Genomic DNA, 21,516 nt, shown 5'->3' on the forward strand with positions numbered 1-21,516 from the left:
CTCCCTGTGTCTGCGTGGGTTTCCTCCGGGTGACTGTCTGTGAAGAGTGTGGTGTGTTCTCCCTGTGTCTGCGTGGGTTTCCTCCGGGTGACTATCTGTGAGGAGTGTGGTCTGTTCTCTCTGTGTCTGTGTGGGTTTCCTCCAGGTGCTCTGGTTTCCTCCCACAGTCCAAAAACACACGTTTGTAGGTGGACTGGTGACTCCAAAGTGTCCGTAGGTGTGTGTGTGTGAGTCTCTGAAGGACTGGTGCCCCCTCCAGGGTGATTCCAGGTAGGCTCTTGACCCACCGCGACCCTGAACTGGATAAGGGTTACAGATAATGAATGAATGAATGAATGAACAAACAAAGACATATACATACATCGTTGATATTCCACAAAACAGGATCTTTCAGTTTAACCAGAAAACTCAAGCTCAATGTCAAGGCTGTCCAATCGGAACAGAGCTGAGAAGGACTCTTATTGGACAGTCCTCTTAACATAACTGGCTCACTGACAAATCATGTTTTAATAGGCCCCTGCTGTCTTGATTTTTTATATTATTAAATCTACTGCACAGAACTTTGGCCAGCTTTGGATTTTAAGATTGCTTCATGAATAAAATAAATCGAACTGACTTGAATACAAGGATCAGCAACAACATTCAGGCCATTTTCTTTTTTCTTTTTACTCTCATTGTCCAGTTAATCACTCAAATAACCATATAGGTTCACTTTGGATGCATTGGTAAAGTCCAGTGTTATTGCTGTGTCTGATCCACTCATATTAGCACACTACTCCAGAGAACACAGTTCCACTGTTCCATTGTTCCAAACAAAGCAGTGAATAGTTCTTTGTAAAGCAGCCAGAAAAGCTGCTCTTTCAACTTGGTCACATGTTCACTCTAGATAGGCTAACCCTGCTCTGCTTATCGTGAAGTAATGAGTAACCACAGAAGTGTCCACAGGACAAGAGCAACTGCTCAAGCGGTGCTGAGTCACTCTTAAGGGGGACAAAAGAGCGACCACCATGACCCACAGGCTCTTCGAGGAGAAAAACCATGCATCCATTTACCAGAAGTATCGCATGACTCCACCTGTTGGAGTGAAGGAGATTGTTCTGCAGTACCTGGACAAAAAGGTGGGACATTAATGCTTCCTCTCGTGATGGGACTCTTCAATGTCTCCTTTGGTAGAGTTCAATCAGCAGGGACCTTTTAAACACCAATCTCTGATATCAGCAAATGTTCTTCTTTTGTGGCAATTTCCTTTTCTCACTAGAAGCTCTGTGACAGGTCAATGTTCTTTCAGATCCAGATCCCTCAGTGAACTGTCCTAACTGTACCTTTAAATTGTTTCATTCATTCATCTTCTATAACCAACTTCATTCTGATCAGGGTCACGGTAGGTCCCAGGGTTTACAGGGACACGCCATGGAGAGATCATCGCACTCTCATCCAGTTACTCCCTCCTGTGGACAGTTTCACACCCAGCCAGTCGACCTAGTGGTCTCACTGGTGTCCCATTTGCCTTGTGTCCAAAAATCAGCATCTCAGACTTTATAAACACACCATAACCACACCTTCTCCTTTAATGTTTGGGTGTTTCTCTCTGGTGTGCTCCACAGAAAGGACCTCCTCACGAGCTGGCGGTGGACCTGGGCTGTGGAACGGGGCAGAACACACGCCTCCTCGCCCCTCACTTCCAGGAGATTGTGGGCATTGATGTCAGTGAGAACCAACTGGAGGAAGCCAGGGCTGTGCCAGGGTTCACCAACATCACCTACAGGTCAGTCCAGAAGAGCCTTAACTGCACATCAGAGCCAAACTGTAGCATCAGAAAGTTCCCATATGGCTTTATATATATATATATATATATATATATATATATATATATATATATATATATATATATAGCAGTGAGAGACTTTGCATATGTGGCTCCTGTGTCACCTCATATTTATACCACAGTGAAACATTCATAGATATTCATACAGGTTGAGATTATTATTAATAAAATCTAAGAAAGAGTGGCCCTACAAACCAGCTTCTTACACTTTGTCAAAGGGTTTCTCAAGTCTCTGAGTGTGTACCACACCCTTGGAGCACCTCCTCCTTAAGATAACCTCTCAGTTGGTCTGTTGATGAATGTTGATAATGGCTTTGTTCCACAATCTCCTGTAGGTGACCAACTAGGTCAAGATCTATAGAAAGAGAAGGTCATCGCATTTGACTTGCAACATTTATCATAATCAACAAACCTTTCAGTGACCCCTTTGCGACCTGTTAAAGAGTGGCACTGTCTTCTGGGAAGAGGCAACTCCCATAAGGATATATAGGATGGAGGAGATCAGTCTTAATAAGTCTGTTGGTTCACACTAAAAATGCACTCGCTCCCTTGAGGATGAGAAATCTGAACATCCAGTTCTATGCAGATCAGCACTGTCCATTTCCACACCACGGCATTCTGTATTCGTCCTACTGTAGCTGGGGGCAGACACGTGAATCCAGGACTTAGGCCCCCATGGCACCATAGCTATGTAAAAGGGCCACCTACTAAAACGTATTGTAATCACCCCTTAGCTGGAGTTGTGAACAAAAGTAACAGTCGGACCATGCCCCGCATTGAACCTTCTCAGTCATCTCTGGTAGCAGGAGTGTAGCAGCAAATTTTTGGCATAGTATTTCACCTCGTCTCATATGTTCTGCTGCATATAAAAGGGAAGAGGTGTCTACTTCCTCGTTCAGATGTTAGTAATCTCCCGTCTTGACTATTGCAACGCCCTCCTGACAGGTCTTCCGGCCTGTGCTGTGAGACCGCTACAGATGATCCAGAATGCTGCAGCACGCCTGGTCTTCAACCAACCAAAAAGAGCACATGTCACGCCCCTATTAGTTGAGCTGCATTGGCTACCCTTAGCTGCTCGCATCACATTTAAATCACTAATGATGGCCTTCAGAGTATTCACTGGTTCTGCTCACATCTACCTCAATAGACACTTAAAACCATACGTTAGCTCCCGCCCTCTCCGTTCCTCAAAGGAGCGCCTACTAACACGACCAGCCTCTACAGGTCAGTCGAGGCTATTCTCATCTCTGGTACCACACTGGTGGAACAAGCTTCCAAGCACTATCAGAGCAACAGAAACCCTCTCTTCATTCAAGAAATCATTGAAAACCCAGCTCTTCCGAGAGTATCTTTTGCACTGAATGTCTTTCTTTAATGCACTTATTACTTCCTGCATATTGAACTCAATGTAAGGTATTTTGTATAATTTGTGCTGTAGTTCGAATGTTAGATCCTCTTTTGTAAGTCGCTTTGGATAAAAGCGTCTGCCAAATGCATAAATGTAAATGTAAATGTACTCTTTGTTGCACAGGGACTGTGGCTGCTTCTGGAACTAACACTGTGCATTTATGAGTTAGTTGCCAGGCTAAATGACCAGTTTATTGCTTTAAAACTAAACCAGAACTGCTGTATTGAAGTCTGGTGCTTTATGCCTTTTAGCTTTTCATTTATATAGACTGCAAATGTAGCTTGTTAGCTACTAGCTTTCATTACTGCAGCATAGTTCGGACACTTCAGGCTCACCTGTTTTCTTCAGAGACTAATGAGTCAGATGTTGCCTGCTCTCTTGTTCTTTCTCTCATGTTTGTAAGTCTAATTTCGGTTTCATTTGAACCACATCTATATGCTATCAAACCACTGCTTTTGAGGCAGGGATAGTCCGGTAAACAGTCAGTGTCTCACACAGACTTTGTCCTCCTTCTTTCAGAGCAGGGACAGCGGAGGAGCTGCCGTTCCCGAACGGCTCGGTGGACTTGCTGACCGCTGCCTCTGCCGCGCACTGGTTTGATCAGGAGCGTTTCCTGAAGGAAGCCGAGCGTGTGCTGAAGCCTGGCGGGTGCATGGCTCTCCTGGGATACACCAACCAGTTCCACTTCAGCTACGGCACCTGTGGAGACAGACTGGACACCATCTATAATGAGGTCAGGACTACGTACAGTAACCATCAGGACTCCAACCGTAATGTTACAGGGTGTATATATATTTAAGTTGAAGTCTAGTGAGGGGTAGGAAAGTGGATGATGTTCCCTCAGCTCTCACCATACGACCAAGCTTGGAACCTGAAGCCCAAATTACTGCTGGTTCCCTTTTTTCCTTGCGCCCTTTTAAGGGTTCAGTCTCAGTCTCACTTCCCACCTTCGCTGACGTCACAGTATTAACATCTTACTGTTGAAGGGTGGTGGGTACTGAGGCCTTCACTAAATGTCTTCCTTTATATTTGTCCAGGTGAAGGATGTCCTTCTCCCGTACACTAGCGGTCAGATAGCAGTGACCAACAGCAAACTGCAGGATTTATATGAAGCCATACCTTTCCCTGATAAAGAGAGGTACATCAGAGGACAGAGAGGTTTGGTGTGAAATGGCGGAATGTGGAAACTCATTTCTTTACACAGGAAGTGACTGGAGGTTGTTGTGTCTACAACACAAATCAGCGATCCACAAACAGTGGTGGACAATGATGATGGTGGTTGTTATTTTATCAATACCACACTTTTTAAAAATAGATAAACACAAAAACTCCAACATCCCAGACTTCTGGCTCTATTCACCAGTTCTGCCATTTCTCCAGGGTGTAGCACGTTAAACCAAATCACCTTCAGTGACTTTGCTTACACTTTGAAACGTGTAATAAGTGTTGGTAAATATTGGAATCCCTCTTTCAACTTCCTATTGATCCTGTTTGTTTAGGATTGACGGTATTCCAGGGAAGATGCAAATGAGTGTGAAAAGAGTGATGGGTTTATTCGAGTCTTTCTCCATGTACCAGACCTTCCTGAGAAAAGATCCCTCTGCTGCAGAGGCACTGATAAAGTCAACAACCGCACGGTATTCATGGCGTCCTGTGCAGAATAATGTACAGTTGCAGGGATTTTTAGTCTAATTTTCTCACTGCTAAGTCCATCCTGATAGCTTCCTTAGAAGAAGAAACCCCTTAGGGAAACAACTTCTTTGCATTTGAACCATTTGTGGCAGCAAACACATAAACACACTAAGGGCAGTGAACACACACGGCTGTGGAACATTACCAGCTCTTTTCACACATTAACTCACGGTGTGTTCCCGCCTTGCGCCCAATGATTCCAGGTAGGCTCTGGACACACCGCGACCCTGAATTGGATAAGTTAAGGTTACGGGAAATGATAAATGGACATTCATTGCCCATCCATCCATTATCTGTGACCCTTATCCAGTTCAGGGTGGCGGTGGGTCCAGAGCCTACCTGGAATCATTGGGCACAAGGCGGGAAATACACCCTCGAGGGGGCACCAGTCCTTCACAGGGAAACACAGACACACTCACTCGCACACCTACAGACACTTTTGATTCGCCAGTCCACGTGTGTTTACAAACATGTGTTTTTGGACTGTGGGAGGAAACCCACGCGGATACAGGGAGAACACACAACACCAGAGTGGGAATCGAACCCACAACCTCCAGGTCCCCGGAGCTGTGTGACGGCGACACTAACCTGCTGCACCACCGTGCCGCCCTGGATATTCATTCTGTGATCACTCATACTTAAGTTAGTGCTTTAGCTTTGAGCTTACAAGGTTTTTTTCTTATTATGAATTCAAAGTAGTCTAGAGCTCATTTACATATATCAGTTTTTAAAGAGAAGGTATCAAAGACCGTTTAATTTCATGAGATGAATGAATGTAACATTTTAGCTCTTTTAGTGCCTAAACACAAACAACAGAGTTAGGGAAAAACTAAATAAAGTCCAAGAGAAAGTGGATGATATGGGCCCTTTAAATGATATCCATTGGTGGTAGTCCGATTAAATGCCTATAAACACATGAAATGATACAGTCTGAAAGTAATGTGTCTTCTGTTGCAGGTTTCTGAAGTCAATGGACGTCTCTTCTGTTGATACAATGCTAGAAGTCTCAACGCTGTATTACTGTGTGCTGGCGTGTAAACCAAAATGACTGAGTGATTAGCCCCACTGTAATCTGGGCTGTGACTACTGTACAATACACACCACATGATAAAGTGCCTGGACACATGCTCATCCAATGTTTCTCCTGAAATCAAGGGTATTATTAGGTAGATTGTTCTCATTTGTTGCAGTATCAGCGATTTTAGGGAGATTTACCCTGAACTTTGACACATCTTTGACACAAGGATCTAATTGCATTTCACACATATATAATCACTCCAAATCACAAAGACAGTAGATTGTACTCCATCACTTTAGAGAATGCAGTTCCCATTAAAATGTGTCCCACAGAAAATCAGCAAAACTGCAGTTTGGCCAGGAGTTGGCCCACATTTTGGAATGATTGTATAAACTTGGTGTTCATTCATATTTCACAAATAAAGGAATGTTCTCTCCAGTTGTACAGAGGAACTTTTCTGACTGTTTATTTTATGCTAACTTTGCCCGGACATTTTAAAATGGGGTCTAAATGGTTTATAATGGGATTGAGTTCAGGATGAGTATGGCTTAGTACATGGGCTATTAGTTGGCCCCAGCTGAATGTGGACGGCCTGTGATAATGGGCAGTCCGGTAACTCTCTCAAAGGGGATACACGAGGGCTTATAGTGGGGTTTTCCAAATTTAGAGAGACGCGTTTTCAGGGGGGATGCCCATATGGGCCCTTTGTTAAATACATCCTGGCCCCATCACTCACCCTAGGCTGTCAATACGTGGGGGGAACATTTAACCTGGTAGTTCAAAAAAAGCCAGTTCATTGATGCAGCCTACATCTTATTGTAGCAAACAATATTATTAATTAATAAAAAAAACTGTTGAATTAAGTGTTGTTTTAAACAATAATAGCAGCAAAGAATCATTGATTCGGCTGGAGGTGAATCGGTTCGTAGTAATGATCCAAATGAACGCGTTCAGGGGCGTTCTTCAAATGAGCCGAGTCAATAGAACCGACTCTTAATCTACTTCAGAATGCAGTGTCTGGCAAACAAACACAGAGCAGGAACAAACGGGACCTTAAAAGCTCATGTGACCGGTTTGGGTTTAGACCGGGCTTTTCTGAGTCTTCGGTAAGGATATATTTATTTACTAATTTATTCATACGCTCCTGTCGTTTAATAAGTTGTTTATTACTCGGTGGTGTTTTGCTAAACTACAACTTGAAATGCCTTCCGACTCGACTATTACGGTCCACCTTAAAACGCGGCTGTCTGGGGGTCGATATGTAAGACCTTTACCCCAGTTTCTGTTAATCTGTACTGGAAGCGCTCACTGCGCTGGCCAGGTTTTAACTGTTTGATCCCCCTGTGTCTGAATGCTAGTTATAGTTTAGCTTTGTGAGCTAAAGTGCAAATGCGCAGGTTACGCGGTTGCCAGGTGTTCGTAGACAGGTGTGCGGGTTCTCTAGGGTGAAACTGTCTTTGTCTGGGTTACTAGGGTAGTTGGCATGGTTTCCCCAGGTAGTTACTATGGTATTTCAGGTGGATATTATAATGTGCTCCTAAGGCTGTGCTCTGAACTTTGTGTTTTTTGGTGGTTTCTAATGTGTTGCTAAGGTGTTGCTTGGTTGTTGCAGTGTATTTCAGATGATTACTGTGGTTGTCAAGGTATTTACTATAGTATTTCATACGGTTGCCATAGTGTATACACACACCCCAGGAAGAGGTTTTTCATTGAGAGCCGTCCCTTCTCAGAACACAGTAATGCTATTGCAGCGATGTTGTCAACAGTGTTCTCTTCAAAGCATGGTGAGCTGTTTAGTGAAATCTTGCCAAGATGTGGTAGTGGTTCATTTATCTCAGAGAAACCTCATACTAGCTTTCGTCCTCCCAGCTGGGGGGCACCATGTGATTGGAGAAGAGTTCACTAATGTATATGAACCTGACACGACTAAATTGCAGAGAACACGGTGCAAAAATCCCTCTAACACTAGGGATAGGTTTAAAAAGGTGATTTGGTTAAAGGCGAAGGCATCACTAAATATGTCCATGTGCTCTGGGAGTGTTTTATAAATGTATATATCTGCTGTTTGTACTGGGTGAATAATTATCTGAATTATCCCTGGCCTTGGCAGAAGACGACCTGGAACACCTCAGCGAATCACTCTGTGAGAAGAACCCATCTGAAAAGAGACCACCATGAGCTTCAGGCTTTTTGAGGAGAAACACCATGCTTCGCTTTACCAGAAATACCGCTTATCTCCAGCCAGGGAGGTGAAGGAGCTTATTCTGAAGTATCTGGAGGAAAAGGTGAGGCTGTCAGTCACCTGTCAGACTTTACTGGGGTTAAGAGGTTTATAAAGGACTTGTGAAAAAAAATTAACACCAAATAAATAAATAAATATCCAGCACTGACGTTGTTTTATAAAATCACACATTTTTGGACCTGTAGCTCCTACTAACCCATCAACTGAAATAAAAACAACACAGTCTGGTTTCTAAGGGCTGCCTAAGTCTGAAAACATGGGATAAAACGAGCAGTTCTGAGTCTGCTCCACTTCTGACGTCAGGTGCAGAGACTTTAGAATCGCCCCGGCCCCTCGCCTGAGTCTGTCCAATCACAGCACTGGACCCACTCAAGTGTGTGAGAGCGCAAAGACGAGGTTAAACGCTGCAAAACAGACAATGAGCACAGAGAAAAAAGATCACTGAGTAAAAACTGAAAAAAGAGAAATGAGAAGAAAGAGATCCAAGCGAAACCAACTTAAAACCAGGGGCTGGTTGCTCAAAACATTTCATTAAGGTTTCCTTGAGACCTGGAGAACCCACTGGATACGCTTAATGAGCAGGTGATTTTAAATTATAGATTTGATCAGCAGTCAATCCCTGATTTGTTTAATCGTCTTGAGTTGGATCACACTACTTTCCACAGCTGTGCTCTTCCTGCTGCGATGCAGTTAATGATTACTCTCTGATTTTATGTTACGGGATCCTTCCAGCCAGTAATAGGCGAGGTATTTCATGTCAGTATGTCAACAGTGTGCCTCATTACTCAGTTTCAAATGCCCTCGCCCGTCTGCTTTTATTGTATTCCTCCAGAAGTATTATCTTTTCCTCCTCTGACCAATTTGGTTTTCTTTTCTTCCATTTTTTCTGAAAAGTTGGTGCGCCGGTACAAGAGAGGCAATAACGGGTATCACAGCGAGTGCATGTAAATAACAGTTTCCATGGAAACTATAGAATTTTACTCCCGTAAAAAACCTGTTATGGGATTTACTGCACTAACACATTTCCTCGCGTAAGGAAATCTTAAGGGATTCTGGGCAACACCCTTATGTAAATCCCTCAGCTAAGGAGAAACTAGGCCTTAACTGTCATACTTTAGGGGAAAACCTAAAGGCTAAGCACCACTTAATGGACCTCCATGAATATTCCACATTATTTTAGTTACTGACAGATATAAGTATGAATTAAAATGAAAATAGCAGCTTAATTTGCTTTAAAACGGACAATTTTATTAAATTGATGGAAAAACCCGAGCTCTCTACGGAAATTCTTGAACGCGACCGTGACGTCACTGGTGGACAACAGCTGAACAACGCCGCGGTAAAACACCGTTATGACTGACTGTTATGACAGTATCTAGCTAAATAACCAACATTATTCATGACAATAGCCTAGCAATAAGCTAAACTCAAATGTAGAGGTACCGTTATTCTTGTAAATGTGATCGAAGTCGAACTCGGATTCTTCCAACACTATAAACCTCCGTAATGCAGCTACGTAGCCGAGTATAATCTGAGCCACCGAGTTTAGCGAGTCAAGCTAACGCTAACTAACACCAACTAAAACAGGCGAAGTGAGTGTCCTTACCCTGTTTACCTCCATGTTACAGAGGCTCTTGAACACCTTTCGTTGGTGTCCTTACATGCCCATATTGTTGGAAAAGCGCCAGTGAAATGAGCTACAGATAACGGAGTGAGCGGATGGTCCTTTCCAAAGTGCCCGTTTAAAGTTGATAAATTTAGTCCATTTTCTGGATATTTTGGGATCTTTGGGCCATTTGTTCACAGATGTCCCACTGTACATTGAATGATTGCAGCCAAAAACAACACACCTTTTCGTCATTTTGCATTAAATTAAGTGCAGCTTCTAGAGTTGTTGTCCACCTTCTACGTCACAGGCAAGACGCCTATGGCCCAATGGTCTTTTAAACCTTATTCCTTGAATTAGTAAGAAATAACATGTTTTCTGACTATCAATAAACACAAGTTAGGAACTCAAATTCCACTGTGTTTATTTGTTTGACACTTTCATAGAGCTGGTGCTTAGCCTTTAAGGTGTTTTGTGCAACTGGCCCCAGGGCTTCTGGCCCCCTCTCCTCACTGCTGTGTCCTCAGGGTCAGGGTGAACAGTGAGCGGCTCATTATCATTTAAAGGAACAGGCGCTGAAAGTGGGCGTTCTGAACAGGGCTGTGTAGACAGGGGGAGAACACTGCCGTGGGGCTTTGACCAAAGCAGTTCACAGACGTTTAAATAAGAAATCTTTTCCATTTTAAAAATCAGGACATATTCTTACAGTTTAAATGAACCCTGGAGCTTCACACTTTGCTCCTGCTTTTTATTACTTTTCTGCTGTGTGAGCGCCACATTCTAACCATTCAGATTCTCTCCTAGCTACATATACCACGTCAGCATGTCTCTGTTTCTCTCTGGTGTGCTCTACAGAAAGGACCTCCTCACGAGCTGGCGGTGGACCTGGGCTGTGGAACGGGGCAGAACACACGCCTCCTCGCCCCTCACTTCCAGAAGGTGCTGGGTATTGATGTCAGTGAGTGCCAGGTGGAGGAAGCCAGGGTTGTGCCAGGGTTCACCAACATCACCTACAGGTCAGTAGGTCACATGAAGCATTTACACTAAATTAAACATATTAACTCTTTCTATTCACCAACTGTTCATTCCTTCTCTCAGCGCAGGTCCAGCGGAGGAGCTGCCGGTCCCTGACGGCTCTGTGGATTTACTGACCGCCGCTTCTGCTGCTCATTGGTTTGATGGTAAACGTTTCCTGAAGGAAGCTGATCGTGTCCTGAAGCCTCGCGGATGCATGGCTCTCTTCGGTTACGCAGACAACTTTACGCTGAACTACGGCTCCTGTGGAGATCGACTCAGCAACATTTATGAGGAGGTGAGCAGAAAACACAGCATTCATCAAAGCAGGATTTCAGTTATTCGGATAATTCAAGCCCAAAATGTGTGTGGTCCTTTAGGAACATCATCTACATCTCTTTCTGTCCGTTAGGCCTGAGTTTGGGCTAGAAATTGCGGATTAAGCTTTGTAGCATAACCTTTAAGGTCATTTATTCATAGTAACACTCACAGTGCTTTTCCACAGTGTGGTACCTACTCTCTGGTCCCTGATTGGTTTTCCACTAATACAGCTCAGTTGGATAAAAACAAAATTGTGATCTCTGCTGCAGCTGGAGATTTTACAGATGGAATGTTAGTGCTGGTCGTCTGCATTGCGTGGCGTAGAGTGACGACTCTCTCTGGACTAGGTTTACACGTCACGGTTTAGTCCCTACTCGGCTCGCTCTGAACCCACCAGAGAACAGGGACTAAAAAAAAAAACTCGGTTCCAGAACCAGGACCAAGTTCACCTGATGAAAAATAATAAATAATCACAGTATAGTCAAATAGAACCTCTGCAGTGGTTAAAATACAGCCTATGAAAACAGGGCCTATTTACATATTTCAGTCTTAAAGGCTGAGCAACAAAAAGCAGTGGTTGTAAAATGAATGCGTTTGCTTGTGTACAAGCTGTAGCCTAAGTGCCTTTTAAAATGGATGATCACACACAGATTTACAAGTTGACTCTTTGTAATATGATGTTATTTTCTGTTCAGCTGAAGAGGACGCTCCAGCCCTACACCAGCACTCAGGTGGCAGTGTCTAACAGTAAACTGCAGGACTTATATGAAGCCATCCCTTACCCCGATAAAGAGAGGTATATCTTGAGGCTAGTTTCCTTCTGCAAGGATAGTACACTGCCCCAGTTCTGACACAGATCCTCAAGCTGCTCCATTTTATTTTGGCATTAAGTAATATTTGAGTCTCGTGACCATTGCTACCAGGTCCCCTCTCAGGGTTCAATTCTTACACAGCTCCAAAACAATGCCAGATGGTGGCACTTGAGATTCTGGAGGTGTGAGAGCTTCCACATTCTGCGCTGGACTCCCCTTTACACTGCAGTTGTCATTCACTGTGGTGTCAACCCAGTTGTTTCCTTATTTAATGTCAAAATATTCAAAAACTCTGTTTTGATGCTAATCTCTGTATACTGCCACCTTCTGGTGCATTTCCTAATTGTGAGTGCATTCTGGTGCATTTCCTAAGTATGAGTGAGTTACTAAGCACCTTGAGGAACTGGCTTGTGTCTATAAAGAGTGAGTATCACATTTGCTCTCAGCTCAGTTTAAAGTATAGTCACAGATATAGAGGATGATTCTGGTTAGTGCCATAGCTTTTACATCACATGTTTATTCCTGGCCTTTTGTGTTTTGCTCAGAATCGAAGTGATTCCAGTGAAGGAGGAGGTGACTGTGGGGAACACTGTTGGTCTTTTGGAGACGTACTCCACCTTCCAGGCTTTTCACAGAGCAGACCCCCAAGCAGCTGCTTCTCTGTTAGAGTCAACGATGACAACGTAATCACTGCATTCACTCTGCTTTCAAGCGAGTAAAACAGTAGTGTTTAGGCGTTTATGCCCTGAATTAATCCATTTGTGCTTCATAGAGTGGGTCGACTACATGTTAAAAATTAGTGCTGTGCAGAGTTTGATATTTCATACAGTATGTTACATTTCATAAGTATGTAACATAAATGTGTCAAAAACTAATATGGAACTGTCACAAGGACATATTAAAATTAAAACTCTCCCCTCTTCCTCTGTGTCAGGTTTCTGAAGGAGATGGGCGTCTCGTCACCTGACACCAAGCTGGAGCTCAGACTCGAGTATTTCTGTGTTTTGGCCTGTAAACCACAGTAACTCGGCATCATTTCATTTTTAACTATCAAATTACTGAAGGGTGATACGACTGATTCTTCACTGCTGTTCACTTCACACTTTGTTTAAACTTAATTATGAATTTCAAATGTTGTAAAAACATGAAACTTATTAATGTAAACAATCACTTTAGCTTTCGGAAACAACTGCACAAAATGTTCTTTACGAAAGGCATGCGTTTTCTTGTTAATAATTAAAACATTGTCCTGCCTGTTGTTTTGATGCTCATTTACTTTGCATTAAGCTCCTATCACAAAATCACTCGTTCTGTCACTCAGTCTCCTGCACTCATGTAAATGTTTGAAGGGTTTGTCCTTTTTAGTGTTTTTAAATGCTAATGCTAATAAATGAAAAAGGAATTGACTTTCTCTCTTAAATTAATCTGATACTTGCGAATGTGTTCACATTGAAGGAGTGTTCAAAGAGAACCGGATCAGGATTCTGATGGAATTGTCACCAGGTTTTTTTCTGTTTATTTATTTATTTAAATATTTGGTTTATTGTTTTATTCCTTTATTAGACCCATGTTTTCATGTCTACAACAAACACACACATTAAACCCTCAAGTACTCCACCAGACTCACTATATACATCTGCACATGTAATGTGTTTGTATCAATGATGTTGAAAGTCTCAAAAGTTGTGGGCCCTACGTGCCATTTATGGATCAGAATTCCAACCCCACTCAGCAGGTTACTACAGAGTCACGTGACTACATGAACACCCCCTTGTGTTTGTACCCTAGACCCTGCAGTGTGTGTGTGTGTGTGTACACACTCTTTCTGTGGAGGAGGCTACATCTCTCTGCAGGCTGTAGATCAGCAAGTGGGAGAGGTTTACGCAGCAAGTGGGAGGTCTTCGCATCACCAATGAATAGTTAGGATCAGGGATGCCCAGAGATACACTTCTTGGTAGAGGGGTGTTGAGAGATGGCTGTCCGGCTTTTTGAGGGAAAGGAACATGCTTCTTCATACTGGAGATACAGAGTGTCACCTCCTCCAGAACTTATCAACAAGGTCCTGACATTTCTCAAGGCACATGTAAGATTTTTTATTAAATATTTAAAGTTTGCTTGTTTGTAAGCTGCATTTTCCCTCGGATTAAGGTCCCCCAGGTGCAGTGCCATTTATCTCATCTACAGCATTCTGCAAAAGTTTTATGCCTTTGTTTTTTCTCATTAAAATAGACCTGGAACCTATAAAAACCCTAACCCATAGCTTAAAAATATATGCAAAATCACCCCATTATTTTCTATACTGTCTGTGTGTGTGTGTGTGTGTTTAAAGGGAGATTCAGTGTGTGAGCTGGCGGTGGATGTGGGCTGTGGCTCTGGTCAGGGGACAGTTCTGTTGGCCCAGCACTTCTCTCGTGTGGTGGGGACGGACATCAGTCCGGCTCAACTGGAGCAGGCGCTTCAGCACAGCACCGCCCCCAACATCTCTTACAGGTTTATATAAAACTCTTATAAAAACAAACAGCTCATTCCAGAAAGAGTTTCGTGCTGGTCTGTTGGTTTAGCTGGTCACTCTGCAGGGTCATTGCTGGCCGACCATCACAACGCCGTCCCGCACACTTCGTATCCTCTGAAGATCAACACTGAAATTATATTAACCTTTATTCAAATTAAACATGGTTCTTCAATCAGCAGAAACATTGTGGCAGGGATTTCCCACAGTTTTGGGAACTGAAGCCATCCACACAGTAAAGTAATAGTTATTCTGCACACTTTGCACGGGAGGCCGTGCTCGGGAATTTCAGAACGGCTTTGAAAGACTTTACTCTGAATCTGGGTCACTCCACTGGGACTGGAACAATAGATGAGTCCCCAGTGTCTAAATTAAAAAGAGGACCTCTGTCCTGTTTTTAATTGCACACACACACACTTCTGAATCTCACATACTCAGAGTAATTACAGTAGGCAACCACACTATAGTTTTTATTAATCCACCATTTCTTGGTCAGTTAACTCAGCAAATTTGGACATCATTCCAACTTTAAACGTGTGTCTTATTGGTGACAAGTGGGTTGTTCACGTGCACTCACCTGCTACGCTCATTTCTTCACTACCCCCTCCCCATTCATATGAGTTGTTTAAATAGCTCTAATGGTTTATATATTATATCCCCACTCCCCAACTCTGTCCCTCTTTCTGGGGACTTTCAGGGAGTGTCCCGCTGAGGATCTGCCATTTGAGAATGGGTCTGTGGATCTGGTGACTGCCATGTCCTCATTCCACTGGTTCGATCACCCCCAGTTTCTTCAGGAGGCCGACCGTGTCCTGAAGCCCGGTGGCTGCCTGGCCATTCTCAACTACAGCCTGGACCTGGAGCTGAGCTATGGACACTGCTCCAGGGAACTCAATCTTATCTGTAAAGAGGTAGATATTATATTTTTTTTCCTTTTTCCGCGTCTATACTTGATCTTTAAAAAAAAACCCACACGTTGAAAAATACTGCTAAAAGCCAGAATATTTGTGAAATACTTGTTTATTTTCAGTTGCTTCTCATCCAGAAATGAGAGCAGTGAGAGAAAGGTGTTAAAACAGCATGTTGCCGCAAGGAAAGTGAGATGAGAGAGGAGGCGGTCGCTAACAGGACTAGAGTTAACACTGCAGTACTTTTAACTTCTTAAAAATCCAGGTCCCCCTCCCTGTTTTCTGCCTGAAATGACATACCCGTATCTGGAGGCTTCCTGCTCAGGCAGTGAATAAACTAGAGGCATTATCATGATTTAATTTGACAGAAGACCCTTCAAAATATGTAAGAGAATCATTTACAAGTCTAGAAATGTACCTGAACTGGTCAAAATCTGATTGGGGGGGGGGTGGTTCTGATTATAAACTGAATGGTTAACCACTACAATACCATGCAAACAGACAGATATCAGCTCAAGGATTCCTGGTAGCACACATGCTTTTCAGATTACTCTATTTACCCTAAAAGCTGTATAGTCAAATGGAGAATTCCATGCCACTGTACACACTGAAATGCGAGCCGTGTATTGTGATGGATTGGCACAAATATGAACCTTCCCAACCCTAATAAATAGTACATAGCGAATATATTTTACTTCTGTTTCTACAGTTTTACGACTCCCTGCAGTCTCACAGACACTCGCACCTCGGCCCCGGCTCCCGGGTGTTGTACGAACAAATTTATAACTCTCTGCAGTATCCAGTCAAAGAGTGGTAAGCATCATCTTCACTTGAAGGTTTTTAGTTCTGAGTGAGTCCAGACTGAAGGGTCCAGACCTGCTTTAGGAGGAGGACTGCCCTTTCTCTAATGCACTAATATAGATTAGTAACCCATCAGGAACATCACTGCAGTGAAACAAGTGAATAGGACACCTGCCGATATCCATCTCCTTGCTATTAGTTTACAATGTTTATAATCATGTTCCTTCCAGCTGTTTTGTTATCATTTCACATTACACCCACTGTGTGCTGTGACTGGTTAAGACTGCACTGTCTCTAGATTGTACAAGTACGATAACAAACAGGCAACAGCGCAAGAATTAGTTGCATTTATGAAAAGATTTAAGGCTGATTTTTCACATGGGATTGCCAGGTATTCACAAAGATATGCACAAAGAGTACAGGTTTTTACCCATGCCAAGTTATATTTAGTAAGGCTTGTACAAAGCAAAAAAATGTTTTTTAAAATAAAAAGTAAATAAAATATTTATTAAAGCTGCCCCTCTTACTGTTACCCGTCTCTCTGTTGGGTCTAACTCAGGGAGCCCAGTTACTGGACGCAGCAGGTTGTCCCTCTGTCAAGATACATTGGAATGATGAAGTCGTTCTCCTGTTACCAGCTGCTTTTACAGAAAGATCCAGAGGAGGCGCTCAGACTCTCCCAGGACATCACACAGAGGTCTGTTTCTCCCCCTCAGCAGTACAGAGGGGGTATTGCATTAATTTAGCTGGAGTGAGTAAGACGACTACAGACAAGTGTTTGTAAACAGTGACTTTGTAGATGTACGTTGTTTAATTAATTTGGCTTGTCAAATTACTGTTTATCATCATCATGATATTTTTAACGCTACTCCTCCTGGAGTTCATGCTATGGCCATGAAACTTCATAGGACCGTAGATCCTATACCAACTTAGGTTGCAAAATGGAAATTTTTTCCCATAGGAATGCATTGGGCAAAATTTCAGCCTGTTCCAACTTGGTCAGTTTTGAAGCTACGCCCATAAAATTTCACACAGTCAGACCTGGGCACACTGGGACCCCGTCACATTGAAAATCAGACTTCATGCACTCATCCGTCCTGTTTTATACCTCCATTCACTTGAATGTGGAATGTCTACAGTGTGTGTGATGTCATTGCACTCTAGCTCCTCTGCCCGGAAAACCATTTTTCACTTTCCAGCCGAAAGTGTGTTTGTGTGTTTTTACACTGCGATAACAAACAATTCTTGCTCATTCTGCACAGTTCTTCTGCTCCAAATCAATTGCCAAAGGGTTCTTTTTCGTACAATGTGATTAGTTTTTCAATGTGGGGTATGGTTTTCATACAGCACTTGGTCCTCTCATAGGAAATCTATGGCAGAACTTTCTGGAACACTGACATTTAACTGCCACTCTCTCACAGACAATACACACAGAGCCTAATACATAGGAATAACAGCATATTCCACTGACTTAAGGAAGGATAAATGTGGCTGGATACTTAAGGTGGAATGTAAAATTCCAGCAGAAGTTTATTAATCAAAGTAGTATATATATAATGGGTGTCTTTTTAAAGTGGGAGGGGTTTAAGGTGTCGGTTTATTTGGCATAGTCTTGACTTAAATGTGGAAACTTAAATAAAATTATTATTGTTTTTTTAAGATGGCCGGCAAAATATTGTGGCAGGCTTTTTAAGGTGGAATTTCTTTTTAAATGTGACCATTTTAATGAAGAGGTCACTTAAGGTGGATTTTTAATGTGGATATTAGAAAGATTTGCCTATAAATGTAACATCATAGCTATTACACAGCATATACGCTAATGTTGGTAGTAATAAGTGACAAGCAAAATTCACAAACTTTCACCCTCTAGTTTCTCTTTAAAATTTGTACATTTTACAGTGGAGAGTTTATAGGAAATATTCAAATGAGCAAAGATATTAGATGATTATTTTTCACTTGTTTAAGAGAGAAAGAGAAATACTAAGGCAGATGTACTGCTGAACTCAATCTGCTTACTTTAGTTACACAACAGACTCTTGGTCAATGAGTGATCCACTGACCTCTAGAGACTAAGAAAATAAAGCAGCTCTAAGCCACTGGGTGCTGAGCAAGAAGATTTTAAAATAAAGGAAAAAAAAACAGAAAGAGGTGGCAAGAGTGGGGAGAAGGAACAAGAGATACAGAGACAGACAAACCCAAGACATAACACTCTAGGGCTTTTACTAAATTACCATCTCAGTCTGTCAAGGCTCTCCACAAAGAGAACACCAGACTGAGCACTGAGAGAAAGAGAGAACTAATTAAGTAGAGCTCCTCCAGGTGTTTTGGATTGTCCTGATTAGAGTCAGCAGCCTCATCTCTGTCTTCCCCTCGTGGTGGGAATAGTTATAACTTGTTACATATTCTCTCTTACAACAATAATTAAATCAAAAAATAAAACAGCCCAGCTTCCAGTCGATGGCATGTTTATTTTCACAGCTATTTATTTCACTAAAGTTTTATTAGCACTTTATCCACAATGTTTTATTTAGCTCTTTGAACACAATTCCAAAATAATCATTAAAAATTCCCAGAAATAAATACGGGTCATTAGATGGTCAATCAGATTTTCAGAGGTCAGAGTTCCCAAATCTGGAACCACATCCCGGATAAAAGGTAAAATAATAACTTTACAGAAGGGGAAAAGTGTCCCTAGGTGTGAGTAAATGTGAGTGTGTGTGCATGTGTGTCAACCTGCAAAGGACTGGCGCCCCCTCCAGGGTGCATTCCCACATTGCACCCAGTGATTCTGGGTAGGCTCCGCACCCACCGCCACCTAGAACTAGACAAGCGCTTACAGACAATGAATGAAATGCAAGATTTTGTCTCAACAGAATATTTTCATGTCTGTAGGTGAAGTTCAGGCGCAAATTATAACAAAAACACAGTTTAAAATATACAGTGGAACCTCTACCTACGAACTTGATCCGTTCCGTGACCCGGTTCGTAAGTGGAAAAGTTCGTTTCTCGAGTCAATTTTCCCCAATATTTAAAATAATGGAAAAGCAATTAATGTGTTCCAGCCCCCACCCCGAAAGTCACCCTTTTTGCACTGATATATGTTTACAACAGTCTCAAATTAGTAAATAAATACATGTAGCGTTACTAAAAATAAAAAAGAAATACAGTGGTAACAGTAATAAAAAAGAAATAATAAAGTTTTAAGTGGTTACACATCGCTACCTTGAAGACGTGACGACTGGCTGGAGGAGTAACACAGGCACTGGCTGTATGGCGGGAGGTGGGGGGTGGTGGAATAACGGAGAGTAGGCGGTGAATGTGGGGAGACGAAGCGTAGATACGGCTTAACTTCGCACGAATTTCGATGTCTGCTATTTACACTAATGCTAAATTACTAAAACTACAATTTGCTTCTTAAAAGCTCACTCAGGTCTGGGCACGCTGGGAGACTCGCCTATTGGGGTCAGTGGCCATTTCCAGCCGCCGGCTCAGGTTTGTTTCTAGAGTCATGGTTCGTTGGTGGGGGCAAATCTTGGAAAGTTCGTTAGTATAGGCGTTCATTAGTAGAGGTTCCACTGTATTTCAAAACTTTATAAATAATCTAGTAAAACCACTGGGCCATAAAACCACTATCACCATGGCAACACAAGGCCCCATTGGCTGGTACTGTGGCTAATGCTGATGATTTTTCAGAGCTAACTTTTAAATCAGATAAAACAATGTGAATCTGATACATTCATATCAGATGACATCTCTCTCTCTCTCTCTCTCTCTGACTCTTTACTCTAGACTCCTGTCTGCGATGAAAGTGACATCCCTAGAAACCGAGGTCACGATGGCGGTCCGCTACTTTTACCTTTTGGCTTGTAAACCCCCGTCTCAGTGATTTTCTCCAAGAAGTGGATCTCTGGTTTTCAAGCTGCTGTTTCTGACATGTTTTACTGCAAAATACCATCCGCAATAAATGTTTTATTCATAAATCCAATACTGTACCTTTCTCCTAAGCAAAACAGCTGCTAAAAGTCTATTACATTTGACTGTAACATTTGTAAAAACTCACTTCAGCCTCCACAAATCCTTGTCCTCATGTCTTGTGCTCCATTAACTGTATTATTTCAGAAGATGTGGCCGGCCAAAGTTGCAGTAAGCTGCCTCCTGTTTATACAAGCTCATTGTTTTGACATCATAACTATACTGAGTGGTTATATGGTAAATACTGTTTTATGGCTCATGTTACATGTATGGACTGGGTAGTGCATGTTTAAACTTTATCTAAGACAGTGTCACATCTTGAAAGAGTGAGTTTTGTCCATGGTATGAACCCTTTAATGGATAAACGATAACTCACAGACCGTCCAGAGTCTACGTTTTGCTGTGTCTCTTTCTTAGCAGCCCGATATGGAACAAGGAGACCTGTGTGTAGAGCCATTCATCATCCAGACCAAGCCTTCACCCACAGAGTTGCTCTGAAACAATGGGCTGGGTGGAACTCCAGCTGGAGGTGAAGGATGGACTCGTTGGCTCTAATTGCACCCAGGTTACGTTCGAGCCACAGTCCAACTCTAACTGCCTCGATTTTCTCATCGACTCGTCTCCTCTGGATAAAGACGCGAGTCAGACTCTCCTTCCTGGAACCTAAAAGACCAAGGACAAGGACCACGGACGGCTCTTGCAGGGTTCTTCTGAGTTTTGATGGAATATATGCATACATATATATATATATATCAATGGTGGTGAGGGATCGTTCTCAGTGACACTGACATGGTGGTGGTGGTGTTGTGCTGGTACGAGTGGATCAGACACAGCAGTTGCTGCTGAAGTCATTAAACCTCTCAGTGTCACTTCTGGATTGAAAACACCAACCGAAAACATCCAGCCGACAGCATACTGTGTGTTAAGGTGCACCTTAATTACTCATCTTGTGAGTAATCTGGTCAGGTGGATCAGACACGGCAATGCTGCTGGAGTTTTCAGACACTCTGTTCACTTAAAAGACTTGACTGAGAATAGTCCACCAACCAAAAATATCCAGCCAGTAGTGTATATATATGGCTTACCTACTTAACGGTAATGTCAGGAGAGTCCACTAGAGGTCGGTGTTGTACAGTGTTTCTGTGCAGTGATGAGCACCAGAGACTCTGCGCTCTATTTCAGAGAAGTCTGCAGGGTTATTCTACACATCTCCAGAGTTCAGTCCTAGTAACTGGTGACAACACTTGTGTTTTAAATGTCAGCTTTTCTCTTTCTACAATGACTCCCAAACAATGAAGGACTTAAAGGAACACTACGTAATATCTGTACCTTAAAGAAGAGAGCCTCTGTTACTCCTGTTCAGGGCTCAGCACTGCAGAAACTGCACT

The 21,516-nt window shown here is 42.6% G+C and overlaps 3 protein-coding genes across 4 annotated transcripts; all 3 read left to right on the forward strand.

Annotated features, from left to right (window-relative positions):
• Window positions 1–1,003: 1,003 nt before the first annotated feature.
• LOC136664224 (putative methyltransferase DDB_G0268948) lies at window positions 1,004–6,327 on the forward strand. The gene is made up of 6 exons (XM_066641328.1): window positions 1,004–1,118; window positions 1,605–1,765; window positions 3,753–3,966; window positions 4,271–4,371; window positions 4,733–4,870; window positions 5,883–6,327. Exons 1-6 carry the CDS (start codon window positions 1,008–1,010, stop codon window positions 5,971–5,973), a joined length of 816 nt encoding a protein of 271 aa, XP_066497425.1. The 5' UTR covers window positions 1,004–1,007; the 3' UTR covers window positions 5,974–6,327.
• A 597-nt stretch (window positions 6,328–6,924) lies between these two features.
• LOC136710797 (putative methyltransferase DDB_G0268948) lies at window positions 6,925–13,261 on the forward strand. 2 transcript variants are annotated; one of them, XM_066686623.1, is made up of 7 exons: window positions 6,925–7,049; window positions 8,054–8,228; window positions 10,647–10,807; window positions 10,890–11,103; window positions 11,822–11,922; window positions 12,484–12,621; window positions 12,873–13,260. In XM_066686623.1, exons 2-7 carry the CDS (start codon window positions 8,118–8,120, stop codon window positions 12,961–12,963), a joined length of 816 nt encoding a protein of 271 aa, XP_066542720.1. In that variant the 5' UTR covers window positions 6,925–7,049; window positions 8,054–8,117; the 3' UTR covers window positions 12,964–13,260. The 2 variants fall into 2 exon arrangements, with proteins under 2 accessions (XP_066542720.1, XP_066542721.1); XM_066686624.1 differs by lacking the exon at window positions 6,925–7,049 and adding an exon at window positions 7,444–7,727 and having other exon boundaries at window positions 12,873–13,261.
• Window positions 13,262–13,544: 283 nt separating this feature from the next.
• zgc:162780 (uncharacterized protein LOC555377 homolog) lies at window positions 13,545–20,625 on the forward strand. The gene is made up of 6 exons (XM_066686621.1): window positions 13,545–14,021; window positions 14,268–14,428; window positions 15,145–15,358; window positions 16,065–16,168; window positions 16,716–16,853; window positions 19,946–20,625. The coding sequence occupies exons 1-6, from the start codon at window positions 13,911–13,913 to the stop codon at window positions 20,040–20,042; spliced, it is 825 nt and encodes a 274-aa protein (XP_066542718.1). The 5' UTR covers window positions 13,545–13,910; the 3' UTR covers window positions 20,043–20,625.
• Window positions 20,626–21,516: the final 891 nt, after the last annotated feature.

The sequence above is a fragment of the Hoplias malabaricus genome, chromosome 12, assembly GCF_029633855.1.
Source record: "Hoplias malabaricus isolate fHopMal1 chromosome 12, fHopMal1.hap1, whole genome shotgun sequence".
NCBI lineage: Eukaryota > Metazoa > Chordata > Actinopteri > Characiformes > Erythrinidae > Hoplias > Hoplias malabaricus.

What these genes read in the sequence shown, in the direction of transcription:
- LOC136664224 (XM_066641328.1), top strand. Translation starts at nt 1,008, where the DNA reads ATGACCCACAGGCTCTTCGAGGAGAAAAACCATGCATCCATTTACCAG. An exon ending in TTCACCAACATCACCTACAG is followed by an intron (nt 1,766 to 3,752) that starts GTCAGTCCAGAA and finishes TCCTTCTTTCAG; the next exon opens with AGCAGGGACAGCGGAGGAGC. An exon ending in ATAAAGTCAACAACCGCACG is followed by an intron (nt 4,871 to 5,882) that starts GTATTCATGGCG and finishes CTTCTGTTGCAG; the next exon opens with GTTTCTGAAGTCAATGGACG.
- LOC136710797 (XM_066686623.1), top strand. Translation starts at nt 8,118, where the DNA reads ATGAGCTTCAGGCTTTTTGAGGAGAAACACCATGCTTCGCTTTACCAG. An exon ending in TGAAGTATCTGGAGGAAAAG is followed by an intron (nt 8,229 to 10,646) that starts GTGAGGCTGTCA and finishes TGTGCTCTACAG; the next exon opens with AAAGGACCTCCTCACGAGCT. An exon ending in TCAGCAACATTTATGAGGAG is followed by an intron (nt 11,104 to 11,821) that starts GTGAGCAGAAAA and finishes TTTTCTGTTCAG; the next exon opens with CTGAAGAGGACGCTCCAGCC.
- zgc:162780 (XM_066686621.1), top strand. Translation starts at nt 13,911, where the DNA reads ATGGCTGTCCGGCTTTTTGAGGGAAAGGAACATGCTTCTTCATACTGG. An exon ending in GCCCCCAACATCTCTTACAG is followed by an intron (nt 14,429 to 15,144) that starts GTTTATATAAAA and finishes GGGGACTTTCAG; the next exon opens with GGAGTGTCCCGCTGAGGATC. An exon ending in TCAATCTTATCTGTAAAGAG is followed by an intron (nt 15,359 to 16,064) that starts GTAGATATTATA and finishes CTGTTTCTACAG; the next exon opens with TTTTACGACTCCCTGCAGTC.